At 41.8% G+C, this 10,738-nt stretch overlaps 1 protein-coding gene across 1 annotated transcript; it reads right to left on the reverse strand.

The window, feature by feature from the left end:
• Window positions 1-120: 120 nt before the first annotated feature.
• TVP23A (trans-golgi network vesicle protein 23 homolog A) lies at window positions 121-9,623 on the reverse strand. The gene is made up of 6 exons (XM_035549007.2): window positions 9,469-9,623; window positions 6,526-6,670; window positions 5,558-5,647; window positions 2,478-2,603; window positions 709-838; window positions 121-293 (listed from the first exon to the last, which is right to left on the reverse strand). Exons 1-6 carry the CDS (start codon window positions 9,621-9,623, stop codon window positions 235-237), a joined length of 705 nt encoding a protein of 234 aa, XP_035404900.1. The 3' UTR covers window positions 121-234.
• Window positions 9,624-10,738: the final 1,115 nt, after the last annotated feature.

Below are 10,738 nucleotides of genomic sequence, written 5' to 3' on the forward strand. Positions count from 1 at the left end.
CCACAAGCACTGTTCTCATGCCTGTGCAAACTGCCTTTTGGTGAAAGTCTTAATTTGAAGTAAGTAGAGTCTTTACCAAAGGCTATAAACCTTTCAGTCTGAAGACACAAATGACAAAATCATTATTTCATGCAGGTATAATTCTAGAAGAGCTTCACTTCAGTAACTTAATATGAAAAACAGATTTCATAAATCAGTATTTTTACCAGTTCTTTTTATTATTTCCTTAAATGACTATCTAGTGCCTGTCTTTCCATGTTCTTCAATGCAGTCATCTGAAATTCTTGTCTGTCCTACAGAATGAACACAGGAAAGGTGGGTGTCACCATAGCCCAGTATGTAGGAATCATAAACAGGGAAAAGGCTGGTGGAAGCCTCAGGGTTTAAGACTGTTCTTCCAGCTGTGCCTAGGCATTACAATACCTCAGAAGGCATCATACTGAAAGTTTAACTTAGAGGAAATTCTTCATGGGCCTTGCAAACAGCTCAGTTGTGAAGCTTCAGCAAGGCTCCTGAATACAGAGCAGACTGCCGTGGGGTACAGCCCATCTGCGAGAGTGCACAAGAATGGCTTATTGGAGAATCAAGGTAGCCCTGTCAGAAGCTACATTAGGAACTAATACCAGGAAAAGCCAAAACCAACAGCGTGAGGCAGGTCAGCATTTGATACCTCGTGGTTTGTAGCTGACGGTCCAGCTTGGTACTTACTCTTGGGAACATCTGCTGTGACAAAAAACCTTGAAGTTATTCTGCTGATGCTTTTTTGTCCCCCTAATTTGCAGTGGATGTATCCATATAAATTAGCAGTTTGAAGGGAGATCCCAGCTATCACGAGAGCCTGTGGACAAACAAAAGATTGGCTGGGACAAATATACTGCCATATATGTAGACTATGCATAGAATATATACGCGTGCACATATACGTATGTATACTCTATACATACATGCTATAAGAAAGGAATATCCCTTCAAATAATGAAAGACCTTAAAAGAGATCCAACCGTACTAAACATTGTAGTCCCTTTCTGCAAAATGCCTTTTTTAATCAAAACTTTTTTTTCCTGGCTCAGGTCATTCTGCATTTTGAAAAACTTCATTACTTTCCGAAAAGCACCTATCCAAAAAAGCACCTATTTGACCAATTGCATAATCATTTCATCTTTTAAACCTGATTGTATCTAAGAGCTTCACATCCAAACACACAGCAGGCCTGCAGACACATTTAGCTGCCAAATGCCTTACTACACACAAGTAAGATCCTATAACTTGCAGATTTACAAATAGCATCAATAGATGTGAATCAATATCCATCGTTAGCAGGCAGTGTAAATGAGTAGGTCCTTTCGTGGTGCTAGAGGCTTAGCAGCAGGCAAAATCCAATTAATTAACTGATAAAATAATGTCTTAATTTCCTGGAAGCTATCAAATTTTCATTCAGGTAACATGGTTTTACAAGCACCTGAACAACCTGCATCTTCTGCGCTAGCTCAGGTTCCTTCTCCAGCTAGCTCTCTGCTTAGCAAACAATCTGTTTTTCAAAACTAAAGGTGGAGCTATGAAGGAAGACAGCTGGTTTAATTTTTAACTATTGTTTGTATAGTTATGCCATTTGGGGCATTAGAAAGCAGTTAATGATTTGCAATAGATTCATACCCGTTATCTGAATTTCCTGTTTCATTTACTAACAAAATGTAATCTCGGCTATTATTTGTTCTGTAGCAGCAGGTATGCAAGATGCTTTATATCTTTAAAAAATTAATAATAAAATTGTACTTTGCACAGTTCAGAACTTGACGAAATGTATTCTATGGTGATTATGCAAGCACAATAGAAAAGTTTAGAGAGGAAAACAAAGATTTCATAGACAAAGCATCAGCATAATGCAATATATGGGGTACAATTTCTATTTAGGAAAATGTGTAATGTTTTGCTTTTCCTTCGTAGAATAGATGACTTATAAATACAATAATTATAAACTATATAGTTATATCTCAATTTATCAAGATTTTTAAGTGCTGTGATACTGGTTCTTTCAAAAGGGAATGGTACCAGAAATCTAAAATCCTTACTTTTAAGAGTTAATAACATTCAAGTCCCGAGGAGCTGTGAAAACCTGAAAGCCAGCACTTCTGGTTCACTTTTTGTTCTCTCCTACTAGTTTCCTTTGATGGCAATAAAGAAGTTGGAGAAAAGTAAGATGCTACAGTTAAAAATGAGGCGGCAATTCTGTCAACTACCTAAGATGCTTTACTGGAGATAAATGAAGTAGCTGACAGCTGATAACCTAGTAAAAGTGAGGCTAAAAATGATCCATTCTGGAATGCAGGGCTGCAGAAAACTCTGACTCCTTGAAGCTGTTGGGGGAATTTTGTAATGTTGGAGATTTTGGTACAGATTGTTGCAAAACTACAGATCTGGGTTTTCCCTCAATTAACATTACTTGTCAGCTGTAGCTCATTCAGTAATGCCAGACTTACCAGCCATTTCAGCTTCAGGGAAAACAAGGTGCTGAAGAAAAATACAATCCAAATGACTGGACAGATAATGAGGCCAAGCCAAAAGATTCGAGCTTCAGCTTCAGTTGAGGCAGCTGGCGTAGACACCTAGCAAGAAAATTACTGAAACTTTTAATCACAAAGACAAAACCCATAATAAGTAACAAATCAGTGGAGGAGGAGGAATGGACAAATCTACTTCTTTACCCAAATTTCATTTATTACATGCATACAGACAGGGTGGTTTCAATAGGAAGAGAAGTCACTGATGCCAAATTTTCTGCCCGCTGCCCTACTGTACGTGATAGTATTTTCTTTTCAAAATGCACTGTTTTCTTTTTCCTGTTCTCACTTAAATGAGATAATCTATTCCTTTTGTCAAAGGTAGTTGCCACTAATGCTACAGATTAATAGTATTTTATAGTCAAAAGTTCTATATGCTAACCATTACTTTTAAACTTCAGAAAGACTAAGTTAAAATTGATATTAGATTCAGACTTTACCAAGGGCTCAGAGAAGTGTGAAACAGAAGACAGTGTTACAAGCTGAACTTCAGCGTGAGTATTTTGCAGTCTGAGGAGTAGTTTTGTGACTTGTGCCATGATCACAAGTCAAAAGCATTGGGAAAAAAATCACTGTAGTATCAGAAAAAAAACTATAATATCTAATGTAGCAATGAGTATCTATTCCAAGTGCTAACAAGCAAACTTTAAAGATCCACACAGGACTGATCAGTTGGTTCCAGTTCAGACAATGAAATTCTCATAAAAGTGTCCATTTCTACACATTTTATAAAAACACACATAGCTTAATTTAAACCTGGTGTGATGCTTAGTTTTATATTATGTAAACTAATAGTTCAGTCTTGCTTATGAAGTCCATTGATATTTGATAAATTAAGACATGTAGCTTCAAAATGCCTAACACTACTGTTGGGCACCACAGCAACTGCTGGCACCTCTCTGAAGGGGGCACCATTCAAGGTGCTCTATTTGCGTTCTTCAGGGAGAGCAAAAGCCTCAAGGCAGGCTGAAAAAAAAAAAAAAGGTTGTGGATGTCTTCTAGTCAGCACAACTCAAAAGCATCACTGTTAGCTCCAAGCACTTAGGAGAAACTAAGCAAAGATTTGCTCAGAAGGTTTTGATCCTTCCTGGGAGAACAGAATTCAAAATTACACACCAAACATCAGGCCACTCAACCATCACCAGTGCTACCTTCTGAAATACGAGCTTCTCAGCAGGAAAGGAAAACTCCGTGGAGTTTGAAAACTGAAAAGACTCTTAGTTCAGTACCTAGAGTTCTCCCTGTGAAAATAAGATTCATCCATCCATCCCATGTTAGACAGATGGTGGTATCCAGCAAACGTGGTTAAGCTACTCTATTGCACCAAAGAAAATCCTGGAAGATGCATCAATTAGCAAGTATCTAATTTTTCAAAATACACTCTAAACCAGTGATGTTGGAGAGAGCCAGAGAATAATGTTGGTCTGTGCCTTCACAATTACAGAAAAAGAAAGATGTTCTGAGTCAGTAAAAGAGCTTCATCACCTGTATCCAGAACTGACAAATTACCCCGCAGGGTATTAGCAAGAACTATGCAGGGGAATAAAAATCTCAGTGCACCTAAGAACTCCACACCTAAAAGAACTAATTAACTTGATGAGCAAGATTACAAAACGCTGCAGCCCCCTAAAAAAGAAAAAAAAATATTCTAGGTGGAACTTCTGTCCCAGTAGCAGTGCACCAGGAATTGGCTGCTTGTTATTGGTGACTTGGAGTATTTCCAAGCAAATCCACTCCCTAGAGGAAGAGATTTCAAAAAGCTGCCGGAGGACTGGGAAGGGAGGTGGGGACTCTGGAAAGTAAGATGATTGTGTGTATTCCGGGACTTGTAAATGATAAAGCAGTTACGGACAAGCCATGACCAAAGTACAGTCCACCCTAATTACATGCTGTACTATGATTTTCATGTTTATCAAACTATTTGCTACAAGTTTTGGAAGGCTTGAGCCCATACAAGTGAGTTGACTTTGCACTTTTAGGCTGGAATTAGCAAACTGCAATAAGCGAACCAGGGAACATGCTTACTCATTTTACGGTAATATTGCAGTCAGGAGGTCATCTCATGAACACCCTTACTTTTAAGATCTAAGAAAGTTCTTTCTTACTGCCACAGATCAACAAAACTAAGATACTCTGGAGGTCTTCTAGCTTCTCTGCTTTCCTGCAGACCTTCCTGTATTCCCAATTTCACGTGGCTTACAGGCAGAAAGCTGGCATCTCTTAGCTTCTTACTGGCATGCAGCCACGCTGCCTGCTGGGCTGCGGCAGGGCTCCAGACCTGCACCTTCAGTGTTTTATGCTGGGCTCTGCACCTGGGGTGTGTGCACAGCTGGGTCTGTGAGAAAGGGATGTCCCAGTCAGCAGCACTTCAGGTGCTGTTCTACAAGCCTCTTGCCTCAATGGGATTTTGGACAATGTTAGGAAACCAACATGAAAACTGTTTAATCTTGACCCTGGAGGCACTGCCAAGTAGTTGGGTTTTTGTTTGTCTTTTTTTGCTCAGGGTGTTGGGCAAGGACTAGCAGTGTTGGAATGCTCTGTGATCCAGGTACTACAGCCCAGCATATTCCCTGAGCATGAATAAAACTTAAAAAAAAACTTAAAAACTGAATTTGAACTATTCAGCCTTGCTTTCAACCTAGCTCTTTCCTGAAGAGAATTCGCTTTTGTAATTAACTAAGGGAAGATGTGCTTATTACAAGGTGTTCTCACTTGAAATTAAAATAGAACTACCAGAAATGTCATATATAGAACCACGATATGAATATTTATTCTGCTGATGAGTATGATATGAGTTGCAAGACCTCTGCTGAGTATTTCCAGGAACTGACAACCTGGTGTGCTTGCAGCTGAATACTTGCTTTATCTTCTAAAGAAACTAGACATTGAGCATTTTTGTAACAGTTACTTTTTGTTCCTTTATTGGAATTAGTATGGGCTTTACAAGCTTTCATACGCACTCTTGTTTGTCCTGAACCTATTTTTGTTATCATTCTTACCCTTCTTGCTTCAAATACCCAGTGGCTTTTTCCGTCTTCATCAATCTGGTTCCACCAACGTAAACCAACCAGGAGTCTTCCTGTCACATTCTAGTGACACAGTTATTTGCATTAACCAGGTGCACAATTCACTTGTCAGACAACATTTAAAACTAAGACAAATGCCTTTAAAAAAATAATAATTTTATCAAATAGTAAATTTAGTTCTAAAAGCTATGTCAACTTGTGCACAACAGTCACTAACGATGGATGAGTTAATAGAAATCAGAGGCCTGTTCTCCTCATGTGATAAGTAGCGCAGTAACATTGATTTAGGTAAGAAATTATAGGATGTGCCCTTTCAAAGTCAGTATCTTGGAGAAGCCTCTGATAAATTCTTAGTAAGAGAGGAGAACACCAAACAAAACCATTTAGGGAAAATGAAAGATTAATTATAAGCAAGTTTGGAATCAAGCAAATTAAGACAATATTTTTGTGTCTGGATGAATACTATAATTTTTCAGGATGCCCGAGAAATAAGTGCTTCACTTCAGTGCAGAAGCATCGTTCTGTTTTGAACCCCTGGGGATTCAAGGCTGGCCTGACCAAGCTGCCTGCCCATGGTGAGGGCACTGCTGCTTCAGCTGGGCTCCCGGCAGCGTCACGCAGCTCCTGCACGCTGGCAGCGAGGCACAGAATTGCAGCTTTGGGCATCCTTGGGCATCCATTATGAAAGCTAGTGTTAATTTATTTTTTCTAAGAGGGAAAGTATACAGACAAATCTGCCTATGGCAAGGCAACTTGCTCACCATGTGTAATTTATATCAGTGACTAAAGATATGTAAAAGTCTTCAATAAAATGTGTCAGACACGTTTAATAGATCTACAGATCAGTGTTTTTGTCACTCTTCAGTACACAGCTTCCTTATCATTTTCATTTAATGGCACATAATACTTTCAAAGGTAATTACTGTTCAGGGTCATCTTACCTTAACTGACCAGAAGTCAAAGGATAGAAGGAGGAGAATAGTGACAAAACAGGCAACAAAGCTGTTGCTGAACCAGTCACAGAACAAGTAGGTAATAATAGCACTCACTCGGAAAAACAGGTGGAAAAAGGTGGCCAGTGGGTGCCTGGAAAAACAACAGAGAGCGCTTAGGAAGTTATGGGACAAGAAGGGAAGTTTTATGCTTGCTAACAATGCAGTATAACACAACTAGTTCTAGTCTGTAACGGTATTTCCATTTGTATCTGCTGTTATTTCATATGTTGATGTATTACCGAAGTGATAATTCTTCCAATAACCAATCTCCAATCAACAGCTAAAAGATGTGTTGTTCATGATAAAACTTCCTCCAAGATGGCACAAAATCTGCATTCTTTCATCCATTTCTTTGGTACTGCATGAAGGAATCTAGTGGTTGCATTCACCACCGCACTCCGAACTCCGTATTTCATGAAATCAGTGTAGAATTGAGACAGATCTCATGCCTTTCAGAAGTATTTTGAAAACAGGAATGGGAACTCTGAAGTTTAAAAAAAAAATCAAAACAAAAGATATAGCATAAGACAAAATGAATCTTAGTATGCAATGACTGAGAACGTGTCCTTTCACAGAGGAAGTACAATTAAGGAAGTTTACAGTTCTTTTGAATGAATGTCCATTAACTTTTTTAGATATTTGTGCTTTCCTTATCAAACAATTCTGTCTATTATGAAATAAAGGGAAACTTTGGAACAAGAACCATACAGAACTGAATTTTGGCCTGTACAGTAAGACACAGGTTTTGAGGAAAGCTGCAATAAGCGCAGTAAATTGTAACATGCCAGGTACAAAAGCTTGTACTGTACAGTTGTTTCTGTAAATTAGTTTAAAATGACAATTAACCAGATTAATTAAATGGACATTCCATTTAAGTAACTTCTTCCTTTAAAACTGGAATGAATAAAATCTGTTTTCCAAATAACTTTTCCATCAGTGATGCCCCCCTACATCTTTAAACAATTAATAGTATGGCCCAAGCCACAATTAATTTTAACAATTCAATTTATTATGTATAATTAAAAATGATGCATATATACAATAATTATAATTCTTCATAAAATTGAAATATAATTACGTTTAAATTAGAATTAATGTTTATATATTTATTGGAATGTTATTCCTGTGTGCCTATTCTAGAAATTAACTAGTCTATAATGGAAATGTTGTGCTCGTAGTAGTAAATGTGCTTGCCTGGGCAAGCAAGAACGACACCCAGCTGAAGTTTACATTTACTCCTTCCTGATCATGCCCACACTAACCTCAAACTTTCCAAAAACTACTTCTGACTTAAAAACTAAACATGTGACATTTGAAGTGAAAGGAGCTTTATCTGACCCAAGCAGATGGGTGGGTGGGGGGAACAGAGGGAGTCCTGTGAACTCTCAAACCCAGACACGACTTTGCTATCTCAAACAGGACACAAGAGTTGCATGAATGGTATGTTTTAGCAATAAAAGCTATTTGGAGAAGTCGCAGTGCTTTATTTTGGAAGTCAGATGATGAATTACTGTTGAATACTGATGAATTACAGAATGAATCTGTTCTGATGTCAGACTTTGAAGACTGTTTACTGAGAAAGTCTGCGAGCAAGAGGCCTGCAGTTATTACTACCCTAAACACTTTACTGAGCTTGTAGAACAGATCTCAGCAGCCAAGGAAACGGTGCTGTGGACCTCAGGACCTCAGACAAATGCTTCAGCGCAGTTTCACTTCATGCTGGCTCTAGGCTGGTCCCACTGACTGAACCTGTGGCTGGTGCGTGCAAGATGCCCTGGAGTTTTCCAGTTTAGTCTCATTCGTTCATGTGCTCCAAGTCTGCACCACAACACAAATCAAAACACAAACCTGCATCTAAACTCTGGGCTGCCGCTAATGCACTGAAAACAAAGCGGTTCTGGCCATGTTAACTGTGGCTGGTTCATCAAGCAGGCGCCCTGCTGCGAAGTCCAACGCAGTGGAAGGTCTGAAAGGCTTCAGCAGACACTGGTAAAACTGAGTGATTGTACTGTGAAGCTGCACAGCTGGTTGTGTACCTCAGATAAGATGTCCACTCTTAACAGCTCTTATTTTACTTTGTTTATGCATGCAAGAATATTAATGTTGTAATGGACCGCAGTGATCTGGAGTAAGGTAGAAGGGGAGGGAGTAATAGAAATTTCAGCTGATCATGTGCAGTAGTGATGTGTACATGTGACGTATATTGGTCTTAAACTAAAAAAGGATAGGTTTAGACTAGACATTAGGAGGAGATTCTTCACTGTAAGGGTGGTGAGGCACTCGAACAGGTTGCCCAGGCAAGTTGTGGGTGCCCCATCCCTGAAGGTGTTCAAGGCCAGGCTGGATGGGGCCTTGGCCAACCTGATCTAGTGGGTGGCATCCCTGCCCATGGCAGGGGGTTGGAGTTAGGTGATCTGTAAGGTCCCTTCCAACCCGAGCCATTCTATGATATGCCTGTGGCACGCACCTGTCTTCTCAACAGCCTTTGGGGGGACATCCTTCTGAAGCTCTGTATGGGACAAAAGTGGGGTCCCCAGCTGCAGGCAGCTCACCCCGAGGGTGTTGGGGCTCTGTGTCTTTCCCAGGTAAGAGCTACAGACATCATATTCCAGGCATCACCGTCCCTTGGTGGGAAGAGCTGCTGCTTCCACCCAAAACAACCGCTCCCGCTCAGCGGGGCGCACAGCGCAGTCCCAGAGCTCACTGCCGGGCACGAGGGAGCCTTCCTGCCGCCCCGCAGCGTGGCGGCTGCCCGGCCCCAAGCAGAAGGCGGCTGCCATGGGCCGGGCCGGCCCCCTCAGGCCTCGGGCCTCCCCGCCCGGCGCTCGGGTGCTGGCTCACGCGCCCCCCCCACCCCGGGAAGGGGCCGCTCCGGTCCCCCGCCGTTACCTGATTTGGGCTTTCCGCAGCGCCAGCTCCTCCTCGCCGCCCAAGTCCAGCGACACGTCCTCGGTGTCGTCGCCCAGCGCCTGTGGCGGGGACCCCCACAGCGCGCCCGGCAGCGGCGAGGGGCGACCGGGCCGCGCCGCCCCCGCCTGCTTCATCCTCCGGGCGGGGGGGTTCAAGGAAAAGGACCCGGCCGCGGCCTGCTCGGGGCCCAGAGGTTGGGCTGGAGCCTGGGGAGCCGCCCGCAGTCCCGCACGGACACCCCTGGAGGGGCCCGGGGCTGCCGCCCCTTCCCCGGGCAGCGGCGTGGCCGCGCCGCTGGGGAGGTGGGCCTGGGAGATGAGGGTGCTGTGGGCACCGCCAGCGTAACGGGGGGCTCGGCCTTTGGTAAAAGGTTAGGGAAGAACTGCGGGATGTGCTTTGAATTGCAGGTGGATGGCGCAGCGGTAAAGGACAAGTGGAAGGAGACAGCGATAGCGGCAGCGGGAAGCGTTCGGGAAGGTCGATAACTGGGGGAAGTAGCACGGTGAAGTGAGGCATCAAGGAAACAACTCGGGCAGGAAAGTGTGAAGTGAAGGATCAAGGAAGAGCTGCTACATCAGTCATTTGTAGATCTCACTAGCGTTACGTAAGCCTGCAAATGACAGTGTAGTAGGCTTCTCTGAAATATCTAACCGAAACAGTGTATATTTTTAGTAAGTACAGAAGCTGCCAAAGTGAACATTTAAAAATATTAATTGCAAAGTAGTTCTGTGTAAGTACTATTATTAGAGCAAGACTATACATAATGCATCAGAAAATCTGCCAGAGCTGTTTTCAGTAGGATTTGCAATTAACACAAATTATAGGGGGGAAAGGTGTATTTTATAAGCAATGATGTTCATATGGTGGTAGGTATATTTTGACCTTGGTAGCCTTAAAACAACACTTTACAGTGTGTCAGTAAGTACACCAGACTCGTACTAAAAAACTTGGGCAGTCTGTAACTGGGCGGATAGCCTGCAACATTAAAATATTTAGGTAGGTGTCCATTCCCAAAGAAGAGAGAGTTAATCTCTTTGAGATCTGTCATGAGATACAGTTATTAAATAATTCTGTACATACCTGAAGTTGACACATAGTTCACTTACTGTACCAACAGGCACTATGGTTTATGAGAATGTGGTTTTATGAGAATTAGCAGCAACTTAAACAGAGCCAGCTTCTAACTCAGAAGCAGCTCCGGAACTGCAGTTACTGTAGTATTCAGTATTTGCATTTCTAGTTCTATTCT

This window comes from Cygnus atratus, chromosome 15, assembly GCF_013377495.2.
Source record: "Cygnus atratus isolate AKBS03 ecotype Queensland, Australia chromosome 15, CAtr_DNAZoo_HiC_assembly, whole genome shotgun sequence".
Lineage (NCBI taxonomy): Eukaryota > Metazoa > Chordata > Aves > Anseriformes > Anatidae > Cygnus > Cygnus atratus.